Raw genomic sequence first — 14,749 nt, forward strand, 5'->3', positions numbered from 1 at the left:
ATTGTACTGTAAAGCTTCAGTGTCCATAAATTAACTGAAAGGTTTAAACTGGGTAGTTTGTAATACATGACAGCAGCAGGCCATAGTGCAAGGAATAGCATAGAATCTGTTTTGTATTGTTTGTTATTGTACTATATGTTGTATTAATTATTTTCTCTTCTTTTTGAGTTACCTGGCTGCTGCTCCAGTCCTTCCTGGTTTGAGTAAAGGAGAAGGCTAAGGGTGGAGCTGGTTTAAATGCAGAGGTCAATAAAATAGATTTCACCAGCTGTTGTGACCACACAAGGGGGGGAATGGGCTTTCTTCTTGTATTATGTTTAGCTATTGTCTCTGTGGTTTCCACCTTTGATGTATACCATGGTTCATTCACTTAATATATAACAGGAGTAGTCTCTCATTTGGGGAGGTCAGTTTGCTGAGTTATGGTGTTTTGTTAAGTGTTTTTAGTAGAATTTTGCTTTAGTTGGCCTCTTTTATGGGCCCACTTACTTCTTAAAATAGTTTGTTTCTGTCATTTAGAATTTTTGTAATAATTTTGCCTTTTGGGGGGCATAATAAAACCCATTTTGTGAAGGTTATACCTGTGCCTGTATGTTCTTGGTTGCCTGGTCCCTGATACCCATGTTTGTCCATGTCCTTGTCTCAGTATCGATGATTTCCTGTTTCATTTTGGTAATCTTTTGTCCTTCTTTGCTTCTGTGCCTGTTTGTATTCCCCTTTGTCTCATCTTCCCTGATTTGTTCTCTTCTGTGTTCCCTGGTGTCTCCGTCTCATGTGTGCTTGTTGTTTGTCTCCTTCTGTCCCCTGTCTAGTCCTTTTGTTCTCCTCTTAAGTTACCTTGGCCCCTTGTTCACTTCTGGCTTCGCTTTCTTCCCCTTGTGTTTTCCCCCAGTCAGTCATGTCTGTCGGTTGGTCTGTTCCTATGTCATGTTTCAACCCCCTCACCCATGAGGGGTGATGAATCACAAAGCATATTTTTCCTGAGCAATCTGAAATCTACGTGCAACACATACTGTAGAAGTGGTAGGCCTGCTGGCAAGTGGCACTGAAAGGAGGGAAAGGAGGATCTCTCTGAGGGAAACAGACAGATAGGAAGGCGACAACAACAGGTGTGCTGGACATTTAAGATGTAATCCTTATTTAAACATAATAATAACAATAATGTGTTTGTTTGTTTTTTAAGTGAAGAAGCTTTGACTGCTTCATTTCCAATTTAATATCAGATACTTTAAAGGTTTCTGTGAAATTATATATATTTTTTGTAATTACTTCTATTCTATTCTGTGCCCGTGTATTGATGTATGATATGTATAAATACTACATTTTAAAAAAAATCATGCCATCAAAACAGCTGCCATCAAAACAACTGCTTTTGGGCCAGGTTTATGTAACTCGTTGCAAGTTATACTGGAATCCAAAGTTGGCTTCAATGCTTGCTCCATGTCCCTGAACATGTTTCAGAAGTGCATCTGGTCGTTGTGCCGCTGGGTGGCGCTGCAGCTCTTATCAGTGTGCCTCCAGTGCTGGGAAACCCTTTCACAAACCCGGCGCAGTCGTCACCGGTGTGAGTACGGACTGTTGTCATGACGTGCTCTCTGTCTGGGACTGAGACACAGCTGCTGCGCCAACACGTTAATTTCCCACGAAGCCAAACACGCTTTATTCTCTTCAGTTAACACATTTTTTAACGGTACGTAACCCGGTCGGTACTCTGTCGTGAATACACTTGAAGCCAGTTCTTAATATGTTAATTTCCTGCTTGGCAGCACGATAAGGTTATTATTAACCAGCTAGCTAATGCTAGCGCTATCGATTAGCTGGACGTTTAACGCCCAGATAAGAGCTTATTCCAGTATTGCTCTTAATCGATCAGCTGCTACACATGTGCGTTACTACTTGTAATATGAGCGAGTTCAATCGAGAGCCGAGCTTGTGAATGAGCTAATAAGCTACTGATAGTAAGTTAAATGTCTTTTTTAGAGCAGCAACGCCGCCTTTTCTGTGTCTGTCGTATATTTAGCAGAAGAAGTTTAGTCACTACTAGTCAGTGTCAGGCTTATTTCCTCTTCATTTTGTAGTTTCTTTACTAGCTCGGGAGGCTATAAAACTGTTTGAATACGTGTTTGTCACATGAGGAAGATATTGTGTGCAGTTTGACCTAACCATTATAACACCGTTGTAAAGTCTGTTTATAATGATTGTCTGCAGTGTGAGGTGAGGTAAAAAAAAACATCTGTGATGTCCTGTAAACACAACAGGTGGGCTCCCCTGCAGGTGGGGAGAAAACAGTTGGTAAATATGCCGTGCCTGAGAGGACATGAATGGGATATTTGTAGATGTTGTCAGGCACTATCATCTGCTGCAAAGTACACCACTTTTGTTTTGGTAAGATGCACAAGTGTTAAAGATGTGATATGGCACAGCCAGCTGAAAGATATCCCGCTTTTACCTGCTTGGATCTGATAGGGAGCTCTTTGTTACACTCCACTGAGGTTGCCCCACTTATCTTGGTTGTACCTAGACAGTACACTGATGGAAAATATCATATCGCCTTGTTTTTGGGTTTTTTTAACTATTACTTTTTTCTCCCCCACTGAAGACGTGACAGGATGTAATCAGTGCAAGTTTGAGCTTGTGGCAGTCAGGCATGAAGTGAGAGGTGCTTACTGGTATTTTTAAGCAAATTCTTTTCCCTGGGGTGCTGCTTATGAGAATGCACTCGGGACATGAGAATAGAACAGCCAACAAAGGAGACAGTAATTCACAAGGGGGTGTAACATGGAAACTCTGGACCTCATTCACAAGGTGTGCGTGAAGGTACTGAATGTGTTTGTAGTCTACAAACACATTGAGAACTTCCTCAGACTGTTTTTATGAACAAATAAAGGAGGCTGTCTTAGAATATTTTAGCGCATCTTTAAACTGCAGTGCTGTAGCAGTCCCTCATTTCTTCATATATTTCCATAACAATGGGAAATGTTGATCCCAGTCCGTGACTGATGGTGTCCCATTGTTTTCTTTTTTATCCAGGTATGTTTTTACTACACTGGTAGTGTACTTAGGATCATTGTAATTTGGAAAAATGAAGCTGTTGTCAAAAAAGTGCATTCCAGATGATATTGCACGGTAGATCAATATATGTACTTTCCTGTGTGCATAAATCCTTTAATTTTAACAAGATCTCCAAAACCTCAAGCTGAAATTCATCCCCAAGACATAACCTCCACAGCATTTCACACGTTTTGCTCCTGTCCCTACCTGTGGCATCCTTCTTACATATTGGTGTAAGAAGGCTCTCCCCTTTCACTCTGTCCATGAACCTTCAACATACGGTCTATTTGAACTGTACAGGCTTCTTTCTTAGAAAAACACCACTGAGTTTTCCTCTATACCTCATGTTAATTTATAGAGAAATATGGGTGTGACTGTATGAAGATTGTATACAGCGATTTGGATGCACTGATACCCGCAAGGTGGCCAAAAAGAACATTTCCCAAGACCTACAGTAAATTTGCATGTACATGCAAAGTCTGTATTAAGGTCTATATATATATCTGCATTGATGAAAGAAGCTCATTATGCTTCCTTTTCAAGCTAATTTTTCTTTTTTTCTGAAAGTTTTTTGTAATTATGATAGCATAAACAGTGCAACACTTCAGTTTTGAATATGACACCCAAGGGCAACACAGCAGTGAAAATACTCATCCTGAAATGTTTACTTTGTTCTTTTGGTCAGCTTTTTATGAGGTAAGTGAGATGGAGTTTTCAAAGGAGTGGTCATATTTGGCTGGGAGAAGTAGTATTACTCTCAGTCGGCTGGGCGTGTGCTCACAGAGGAAAGGAACAGTGTACCACAACCTAACTAACTTTAATGAGTACCTAGTGCACCATTGCTTTGAAAACAGCACTTTTTTCTGGTCTGCTCAGACTCTGTGGGGAGACTGACGGGAATGTTAATATTATTTTGGTGTGCTCAGCTGGGATTTAACTGTTAAAAAGGTGCAGTGCAATTTCTGGTAATGCTCATAAATGTGACGTTATGAGCTAATACAGTTTATCTGTTGTATGTTTTTATCAAATCTAAATGCATTTACTTGTGCTGTGTGGTTTGTTTGTTTTATTTTTTGCAGGTTATGATGAGGTGGTAACCCTGGGGCGGCCAGGCTGTGAAATGACTGCTGTTCGGCACAAAAGAAAGACGGAGCAGAGAGACTGAGAAAGAAGAATGGGCACAAGGGTCTGGGGTTGCTGGCAAGGTGTCCTCTCTACTGCGCTGCTCTATGGCTCTTTGGCTCTGTTTACATCCATCCTGCACAATGTGTTCCTGCTCTACTACGTGGAGATGTTTGTCTCCATCTACAAGATCGATAAAATCTCCTTCTGGGTGGGAGAGGTGAGTCTAAAGAATGCCTGAAACTGTGATTCTGAGATTAAACACGTGATTTAAATTTGGATGTTTAATTCAGATTAGAAATCCAACTCTAATTTACCAGTCCAGTGTCGCTGAGAGTGTGCTCATCGTTTTGCTTTTGTTATTTAATTACCTTTTTTTTGTACCAGAAAAACAGAAATCTTCATTATGAAATATAACTTATTTATCGTAAAGTCTGTCAGCTCTTCATGAGACTAAAATTGGACAGTGAAAAATGGATCTTTCTTTTACTGATAGCAGCTTCTGGGTCTAAAAGGGAAAACAACATGGCCTTAAACCTGTATTTATTATTAATGCTACCAGGGGTGATAACCTGTGGTTGCAAAATAACTTTCAGTCCTATAGATGTTTATGGGAAAAGCACCATTGCCCCGTAACTCTATAAACACTTTCATGATGAGTTTATGGGCTCAGTCACTCATTTCAGGTCAGACTGAATACAAAATTAAATCCAAAATTGTATGTTTTGGCCATTTTTGTTGTCAGAAAAGAGGATTATCCAGAGTAAGTTGAGGACTTGGCTAACAACATGTGATTGAAAAGTCGTTAACCAGTGAACATCCAGCAGTATCACAGCCAGATCCACCTCTTAGATAGTGAAAAGCTTCAGGTTTCATAACAGGACTCCACAAACCAATGGATGACATCATGGTGGCTACATCTGTCTTTTTTTACTGTCATTGGACACAACACATTGTCTTGTGCTGCTGTAACACTGAATAAAACCAATAAGACAAAAGCATAAATAAAAGCAAATAGTTAAATTAAATGAAACAAAATACATTATGGCAAAACAATAAGGTTGAAACTACACAGAAGAACAGATTCTATATTGGAACCAATTTAAGATTAATGGTAATCCTGTATGCACCATCATCCACTGATTTTTATTTAACATTATTTTTCTGCTGCTCCAAAGACTGTCTTCCTTATCTGGAACAGTCTGAATGACCCTCTCTTCGGCTGGCTGAGTGACCGCGCCTTTCTCAGCTCTCCTCAGTGAGTATCTGCATCTTTACTTTCTTCTACTTTTTGTGGAACAAACACAGTTGTAAATAGTTGTTTATGAATGTGCAAAAGACTGCAGAAAAACAAGTTAACTGTTTGCACAGGCTTTAGAAATGTTGACGTGACCACACACAATAGATATTCCAAAAAAAAGGTCATTTACGTAGTTGGAGTCATTTGGAAGAGACACTAATGTTGTGCAATAGAATTTAGTTCTTTCTGGGATATTTTTGTCGGTTGCACATCTTCTTTCGAAAAGAAGTTTTTTTCTCTGAAGAGACACCTCATAGTTCTTGTTATGTGTCAGCACAGTTCATCTACTTGCCTCGAACTTGGAGAGATACTCCTGATTCAACAACATAAAGTCATCTTTGTAGAATGATCTTAAAATTCCAGATATAATCTTCATTCGGACTCTGATCGCTTCTCATTTCTCACCCATACTAGCCAAGTATCTCTTAGACACTCATACACACCCAAGTGTTTGACGCCATCAGAGCACTTTGTCAAACATTTGTCTGCTTTCTGTGTTTACATTGTTATATCACTAAGCAAACCTTCTCTGTGTTGTTCTAAGGCAGTGATGTTATAAAGCTGGTCACATCATTCTGTTGAAGTTTGTTACATTTAATACAACTACACGTTTTTTATGCCAGAGATACGCACTTTTTCCCTTTTTTATTTTAAGAATTTCTCCGCTGCTTGACATCATGATATACGGGGCTGTCTGCAATAACCTGTCTGTCTGTACCAGAGAAGTTGGTTAATTATCACAAAACGCGTCTAAAGATTTGTTATGTGTTTCGTTTTTCCACCCAGAGCCGGCTCTCAGATCACAAATCCAGAGGTGGTGCTGAAGCGTCTGAAGGCCCTCGCCACAAATGGTCCTCTCTTCGCTGTGTCCTTCCTGGCCTTCTGGGTGGCTTGGGCCAGTCCAGGCCTGCAGTTCCTGCTGTGCCTGTGTCTCTACGATGGCTTTCTCACTATGGTGGATCTCCACCACAGCGCCCTATTGGCGGACCTCGCTGTATCTGCCACCGATCGCACACGCCTCAACTTTCACTGCTCGGTGTTCAGCGCTCTGGGGTCTTTCTCCGTCTTTCTGTCCTACTCTTTCTGGGATAAAGAGGACTTTTACTCCTTCCGTATCTTCTGTGTAACTCTGGCAGCTTTTTCCGTCTTGGGGTTTTTCTTAGTGTCTCGAATGCTCCAGCGCCGTTTTATAAAGGAAATCCATCCAAAACAAGATGATGCATCAGCACTCAAAGAGTAAGAATTTAAAAGTGTGAATAATATGAGAAATTTTCATACTGTGTTTTCTCCTTTCTCACATCTTTTCGTGTGTGTCTGTTATCACAGACTAAACGTTGGCCATGCTCCACTTAACCACCCGGAAAAACCTGTCACTATTGGACAGTATCTCAAGCAGCTGTCCAGACACAGGAACTTCATGTGGTTCGTGTCAATGAACCTGATTCAGGTCAGCCTTTAAAAGTCTTAAAGCCGTGTGAGCCCATGTTTGTTTTTGACGTGCAATCTTAGTACAAACCTTTACAGTCTTAGTGAGTTTGTTCTTGTTATTAATGATAGACAATGCAAGATAAAAGTTAGACTGCCCTCCAGTGTTTGTCTTTCCACATGAAGTGCAGCCCTTCTTGTAAATGACACTTGTTGTACTTTCATAATTAATATTATTAGCTAAATATTTGTGGTTTTCCTGCTCGCACTAAAATCAGAAAACATTTCATTTGTTTTCTTGGTGTTTAATTAAAGAAAACTGCTACAGGTCCAAGCAACAAACTACTTTTAATTTAGAATAAAATAATCATCTTAGTTTATCTGTCACTTCTGCTTCTGTTTGCAGGTGTTTCACTGCCACTTCAACAGCAACTTCTTCCCTCTTTTCTTAGAACATCTCTTATCTGACAACATCTCTGCCTCTACGGGTTCAATTTTACTTGGTAAGATCCAGTTGAGATGCAGTAAATGATTTACACAAGTGTTTGTAATGGATGCTTTGCACAGCAAGAGATAAGAAATTGTATATTTGATATAGTGACTTAAATTTTAGTGAATAGGAAGTTATCAATAGGAATATTAAAATAAAGAAGTTATTTTAATGTTTAACACTGTTATGTGAGGAAAAATGCTTGGAAAACACACTGCAATGCATACATTTAAACCATGAGTAGTGGCATATTAAAATATATAATTAACCTTTATTTATATAGCACCTTTAAGAAAATAGTTTGCAGATTGCTTTGACAGAAAAGCAAATGCAGAAAGAGAACTAAATAAAAGTCACAGAAAATAAGTGGTTGATCTATTAAAAAAAAATTAAACAATTATATGAAAGAAGAAACTCATTTGAAAAGAATGAAGTGAGCACTTGATCTTCATAGTGTCACGCAAAGTTAGTTAAACCTCTGGGAAATTCATCTGTCTAGGTAGAAAGCATGAACCACTGTGAATCTATTTCACCTGCTTGGATTCAAACTCAAGTGAGAATATGTGTCCTGGAGAGTCAAAAACAAGACAACAACCCCACAAATGGAATGATTTTGCACCTTGTGGCCACAGAGGAGTGCTGTTTCCTTATATGCTGACTGATTTTTCTCCAGTTTTGCTTTTCCTGGTGTCTTTGTCACTTCAGTTAGCATGTGATGGTACCTGCAGCACACGTAGCTTGCACACAGAGTCTGGCTCCTCTAGGATGGCAGATGCACATCAGGTTTGCTGTGTCAAGTTCAAGATTCAAGAGCTTTATTGTCCGAAATGCTGTTTCACCCCAAGCCTCCCTATGGTGCATTTATAAGTATATAAAAGATATATCTCCAAGATATATAAAACTAGAATTTAAAAATAAATAACATGCTAGATTTTTTGTAAAATTAAGGGATAAAAGGGTACTAATTACTAACTAACAATACTATAATTATAACTATACAATACTAACTGTACAATAGTTTACAGGAGGTAGCAGGAGAGGGTTGTTATATGAGGAGAACTGGGCAGACATCAACCCAGTAGACAAGCCAGCATCTGCTCTTTTGATCAAGAAAGAACATGAGGAGCAGCGTAGAATGACCTTCAGTGATTTCACTTCACTCATTTGCGTGTTTCTGATCAGACTCTCAGGAACTGACTCCATGAAGGTGGCATGAGGGCCAGATGGTATGAAAGAGGCTTGGCGAACGTTATGCTGTTTGCAGCATCAACCAGCATGACCAGTTTAGCAGTGGGTCAGTGATGGTCTGGAGAGCCATATCTTTGGTGGACCTGTTGCCAATTTAATTTGCAAACAAGCAGTTGAAATTGTTTCACAGCAGTTTATGCTTCTAACTAGACAAGCTGATGTCCCAGAAATTTAACAGACTTTGCATTTCATTTTTTTTGAGCAATATATTTTTGTTAGTGAGGCCCTTAAAAACATTGAAACTAGTCTATAAAAAGTGATTCAAAGGTGGTTACTAATTCTGCAAGCCTGATCTCTTCAGGCAAGTGATTCCAAATCTGAGACATGACAATAAAAGCTACCACACATTTTTTTTTACTTATGTGTAGCACCAGAACCTTTGAATGAATTGCAAAATTTTTACTTATTTGTATTGTTTGGGGTTTTTTGGCTTTCCACTCGCTTTCTCTCAAATTATTTTTCTGCTGTTTTATAGTTTTAATTTTTAACGCAGCTCTGCTTCTGCTCCACACAGGAATCTCTTATATTGCTCCACACCTGAACAACTTGTATTTCCTGACACTGTGCCAGCGTTACGGGGTTTACCAGGTTATCCGCTGGCTATTTATGCTCAAACTGGGACTTAGTGTGGCTATGCTGCTAGCAGGGGCTGACCACATTTATCTGCTGTGTGTCTTCATTGCTAGGTATGGCCGTGCACACACATCTGCACACGCTTCATGGATGTGTGGCAGTTTGGCTGGTTCTTTTTGTGCTTGTTTTTAACGGTTTATCATTTTCAAAGCTGCATACACAAACCCAGAATTCCTTTGGGCATGCCATTTGCAGAGACCCTTTTTTTGAGGGGGGTTATAAATGCTGTCTCTAGAAATTAGCCACAATTCTGAAATTGGTCTACTCTTAACTGTAATTGTAATATTTGTGTTATCTGTATAGTCCCATATACACATATAACATTTTAATGCCACAAGCGATTGATTTTCATGCAGTTTTTAGACTATTAGTGGTCTTGCTGTTCTTATAGCTATCAACAGCATTTGAGTGCTTTCATAGCTCATTGATAATTTTAGTCACAGCTGTGGTAAAGTGGTTAAACTTGTGGGTGAAGCTCACTAAAACTTTCCAGCTAAAAGCGATGAAGTTGTTACTGTATTTCATACTCGGACACACCTTAGCATGCTCTGACTGCTCTGAACAAAGGCTTTTTGCATGATAACCTGTATTACAGCTGATGTTTCCACGCTGTAACATTACGTCTCCATTTTCTAGTAACCGCGTGTTCACCGAGGGGACATGCAAACTCCTGAAACTGGTGATTTCTGATCTGGTGGATGAGGACTTTGTGGTAAACCGACGTCAGCAAGCCGCCTCTGCTCTCGTCTTCGGCATGGTTGCCTTGATGACCAAACCCGGGCAGACATTCGCCCCACTCATTGGCACATGGCTGCTCTGTGTTTACACAGGTACAAACAGAAACTCTCAGCCTTGGACCTCATGAGGACACAGGTTTTTCCAAGCTTGCTCCAAGGCGCTGCTTTCATGTGCGATTCCCAAGCTGACACAAATTACTACAGGCTCACACACTCTGTTGATATGTGTGTTGATAAAGTTTTGAGCGTTCAACTAGAGTTAAAATACATGTGTGTGACTTGCACAACAAGTTGAACTAGACAGATGACATAAATTGCCGTTTTGTGGTTAGTTTATCTTGCAAATGACAAACAAAACAAAAAAGCCACTCACTTTTTTTAATTTAGTTTTCTAGAACCTGAATAGGATAGGAAAAAAAATCAATCTGTTTTACACTTGTTTTGCAGACTTGTTTAACTTTGCATTAATTGTTTGCCCATTTGTGGACGGTCAGCACAAGTGACCTGGCAGCCAACAAAGAATTAATGTAATTTTAAGAAGAAAAAAAACATTGTAAACATGTATATTTACCTTCTTACTAAGACTTGGATGAGGTTGTTTAACTGGACAGAGTCAGTGTAGTTGTTTCTGCTGATAGGAAAAACGATCTAAGCCAAAGGGGGTGTATCCAGAGCCAAGCCACGTACTTATCAGTCACTTGCCTCAAAGTTAGGAAAATTGCGACACCAGCTTTGCATGAATTCACCCATCATAGCTGGATGTTACTGACTTTTCTATGGTCTCTGCTCACTTCCTCTTTGGATGTGTTTTTTAAGGCTAACAAACCAGTTTCCCCAAATATAACCTGTTAGACAAGCATCGCTTTATGCCAGTCGTGCTCTTAAAATATATCCTAGTGACACGTTTTTGTTTTGCCTCACTAGTTTTACTTTAGTTTCTTTCATCAATAGGATCCTCATTAACTCTTACTGTTTTCATATTTAAGTATGGCTTCAGGAAAAAAAGAGTCAAATTTAATGTGATTAATTTTGTCGTCTCCAGGTTATGATATCTTTGAGAGAGATTCTGTCAAGGACTCAGTTTCTGGGTCTCACGTCGCCTCCAGCTCAGGGAATCCGCCTCTACGCCTGGGCTGCTTCTACATGTTGGTGTTTGTGCCTATCACCTGTGCCCTGCTCCAGCTGGTGGCCTGGTCTCGCTTCACGCTTCATGGCCGCAAGCTGCAAGGGATCAAAGCCCTGCGGCAGGGGGCCCAGCAAGGCCACCTTATCGATGTCAAGGCCATATGAACTGTTGGGCGAAGTTGCACATGGACACTTTTACGTCATTAGCTTTTACAGTCCTTTTTGATAATGTCTTGGAAGAAGATGAGCTGCTCCGCCCTTTTTCTGCAGCTTGGCGTTCTGTGCAATAAACTCTTACAGATCATGTGGCTTTGTGTACAGTGGAAAATGCACAGCGGGCTCACTAATCCATGTGGAAATGAACATGTTGAAATCTGCCTTATTCTTTTTATATTAAAATAATAAAGTATATTTATATTTGAACCGATGACCAAAACATCAGTAAAACCAATCAATCTTTTGGACCAAGGGGAGAAGAGATCGGGTGCCCTCTTTACGTGTAATTCTGGTGTTGAGCGCAGTCTGAACGTCTTTGCTGATCTTTAAATTGTCAGCACCGTCAGCCTGTTTGGAAAAGCAAAAGGAGGGTAGGTTTACAACAGAGCTCCGGTTCTGATTTCTAACTTTTCTTAACAAGTTGATGAAGAATTTCCAATGTAAGTACGTTGTGTTGAAAGTGCTGTTGATACTGCATGAAAACACAAGTTGATCATTTTGCTGTACATGTTTCACACAGAATGCCACTTTGATGTTGAGAACTGTATTTTGTAATACGTCAGTATTGATGATGCATTTGCACAACACTGCCGTTCGTCCGTTGTACTTCTAACATTTTACTTTTAGTCCTGTGGTGATGGAAACTGAAACAAGGAAATTATGCCAGTAGCCACTCACTCAATTCTCTTTTCAATTGTTTTTTTCCAGACGATTACAAAGAATGTGAGACAGTGCCACAAATAAACCTCTGTGTTGAGAGTTAATCAAACTCTTTATTTTAAATTGGGAGTTATTCTATGCTCTTTACTACACAACAAACTTGAAATAAAAACCTTAACAGTGTGATGAACCATTCGCAGTTTAAATATACACCAAAAAGTTTGCATATGAAAATCATTTATAGCCCTGTCAGGCAAAGGTCACTGCTGTTAATTTGAAGATAACTGGGTCAAGTATTTCAGGTTTAAAGACATCCCTTAATGCCTTTCTTGATTTCTGAGCTACTGAAAATTTTGCATTTGATTTCATTTGTTGTACTTTGTTAAGAAGACATCGCCCTGAATTTGGGAGAATTTTTTGTATATTCTGGTGAACTAATCTACTAAGCTATTTCTCTTTCAGGAAAAAAATCTATTCATCTATATCTATCCATTCACTTACTGCACATTCACTTACTTTCCATCCATGACAAACTTGGATTTTTTCAATACTGAAGTACTGGGCCCCTGATTTTCTTGTGCTTGTGTGATACTCGAACAGTAACCCAGGCAGATAACCTCAAAGCTTAATCAGGATTTATGATCGTAAAATGAAATGTACATAGGACATAAGCTGAAATTAGTGCAGTTGAAACATTGATTTTCTTTAGGGTTCAAAATAGAAATAGAATAGAAAAGTATATTCATATTTTTGTGATAGGAAGGGCCGGAAACACCCCAGAGTCTCCATTGGAGGATCAAACAAAAATGATTTTGATCGCTAAAAGTGTTTCTTACGCTATTTGTTTTGTTTTTTAACCGTTTAACTTAAAAGGAGGGGGGCGGTTAGCTGTGCGAAGACGGAAGTAGTAGGAAGGACTTCTCTCGTTCCAAAGCCCATCCTAACGGTGTGTTGCGCCTGCGTAAACCTTTTTCCTATTTTTTGCACTTATTTTCCTTATTTCTAATCACTTAATAATTAATTTAGTCACAGTATCGTTTCTGCTCAGTTACAGACCTAGCAAAGCTTCCCGAGTGCAGTATTTTAGCCTGAAATAGAATATTACCCATCATGCATCGGGCCTAGTACGCCAACTCCTTTTAAACCTACGTTTTCGCTCTAAAGCAATTCATATAGATTTTTTAAATATATATAAAGTGTTTTGTATATTTATATAAAGTAGATCCCAAAGTACAGTATTCAAACTATGCACGTTTGAGTTCAGCTCAACGACACCGTGAGTGTAATGGGTATGTCGGAAAATCACACCTCCCCGGGTCACCACATTCAGTAGTACACTCATGTTTCTCTTCAGATCGTATAAATCTTTCGCCTTTTACTAAAGATTTCCGTGGAGAGGAACAATATGAGTTATAACTAATTTTTTGATGCCCTGCTTATCGCGGGGCTTCTGTACTTGTGAAAAAAATACTATACGTTGCTCAGCATAATAACGTTCCCCGGCGTTTGAGTGAACTTAACGCGGAACTATCTATATCAGTAAGTAGTATTAACCGACAATGTTGTAGTTCCGGATCACCCGAATTTGACTTGCTTTTAACTTACAAAATGATTCTTATCTTTCAGGAGCACATTTGAATTTTCTCTCTAGTACAAATGCTAACAAAAATGTGAATAAAAATATAAATTATGGCTCATAATTGCAAGCCTCACCTCTTCAAGATGTCTTTACCAGAAGCAAACTAAGCAATCAACATATAAAGTAGATTAAAACTGATGGATTTAACGCAATTGATAATGCTGATTTTAAACAAAAACAACAAATTACTTTAAAATGCATTCAACAACAGACACAAAACCTTTAAAAAAAATTCACAGGCGTTTATTTAACAACTGTGTTACCTTACTAAAGGTTTGTTTGTATTGCTTCACACACTGAAGACCTAGATAGTTTTTGATGTCTTAATTTTTATTGTTACCATATTGAGCACGTGTGTAAGGAAATATGCAACATAAAAACGACACCGACGGTATTTTTGACGTAAATGAAGATATGAGTGTTTTCAGTGTCTAATGTAATCCACAGAAATGTGATTGCCTTGGATCTACTTCAGATCTCGTGTCTTTTTTCTTTCCTCGGTTCTGTATAAACACGGTTTAAATCGGTTTATAAGAGAGACCGCAGTATTTCAGTGATTCACAGTTTAGTCCAGTCCAGTCCAAATCTGCGAATAAGACAAAATAAATAAGTAAGGAAATCATCATTTGGACTTAGATGTGTATTTTATTTAACCTAAAATTCCAGCAGAGGGCGTACTTGGTTTTAAAGATATACACATGAAGCTACAACTACACACATAACTACCCTGCTTTTCTAAAGTATTGTCTTATGGTCCTATTGGTAACATACTCTATTAAGTTTAAAAGATTTCATTTTTGCATTCCCATCACATACATAAAACATTAAACTATCTTTGTTATTTTCAATAAGAAAAGAGTTAAACTGTCCTTAAAACTCTATGTTTACCACGTTTATTTATTCACAGTGTTTGCAAAATATTATGGCAGACTGAGTCAGCACTTGGTCGGACAATCCCATTGGCTTTTTGTGAGCAATTTTCTGTGAAAACAAAGCACATTTAAAGAAAACACTGGGAAGTATGGTTAAAGTCAGACTTCCCATTTCTCGTGGCTTTTGTGCTGTAATGCCTCACCATTTGCTTCTTTCGGTGCATTCGCAGA

At 38.9% G+C, this 14,749-nt stretch overlaps 1 protein-coding gene across 2 annotated transcripts; it reads left to right on the plus strand.

Moving 5' to 3' along the window:
* Nucleotides 1-1,511: 1,511 nt before the first annotated feature.
* Nucleotides 1,512-12,190, plus strand: mfsd13a (major facilitator superfamily domain containing 13A). 2 transcript variants are annotated; one of them, XM_082543383.1, is made up of 9 exons: nt 1,512-1,690; nt 4,131-4,393; nt 5,352-5,431; nt 6,260-6,709; nt 6,800-6,920; nt 7,305-7,401; nt 9,151-9,322; nt 9,906-10,099; nt 11,049-12,190. In XM_082543383.1, exons 2-9 carry the CDS (start codon nt 4,226-4,228, stop codon nt 11,294-11,296), a joined length of 1,530 nt encoding a protein of 509 aa, XP_082399509.1. In that variant the 5' UTR covers nt 1,512-1,690; nt 4,131-4,225; the 3' UTR covers nt 11,297-12,190. The 2 variants fall into 2 exon arrangements, with proteins under 2 accessions (XP_082399509.1, XP_082399510.1); XM_082543384.1 differs by lacking the exon at nt 1,512-1,690 and adding an exon at nt 3,833-3,999.
* Nucleotides 12,191-14,749: the final 2,559 nt, after the last annotated feature.

This window comes from Aulonocara stuartgranti (genome assembly GCF_965226115.1).
Source record: "Aulonocara stuartgranti genome assembly, chromosome: 8".
Lineage (NCBI taxonomy): Eukaryota > Metazoa > Chordata > Actinopteri > Cichliformes > Cichlidae > Aulonocara > Aulonocara stuartgranti.

Bases quoted from the DNA above. Each gene is read 5' to 3' on its own strand.
- mfsd13a (XM_082543383.1), top strand. From the start codon at position 4,226: ATGGGCACAAGGGTCTGGGGTTGCTGGCAAGGTGTCCTCTCTACTGCG. The intron at 5,432-6,259 runs GTGAGTATCTGC...TTTTCCACCCAG, and splicing joins GCCTTTCTCAGCTCTCCTCA to AGCCGGCTCTCAGATCACAA. The intron at 9,323-9,905 runs GTATGGCCGTGC...TCCATTTTCTAG, and splicing joins CTGTGTGTCTTCATTGCTAG to TAACCGCGTGTTCACCGAGG.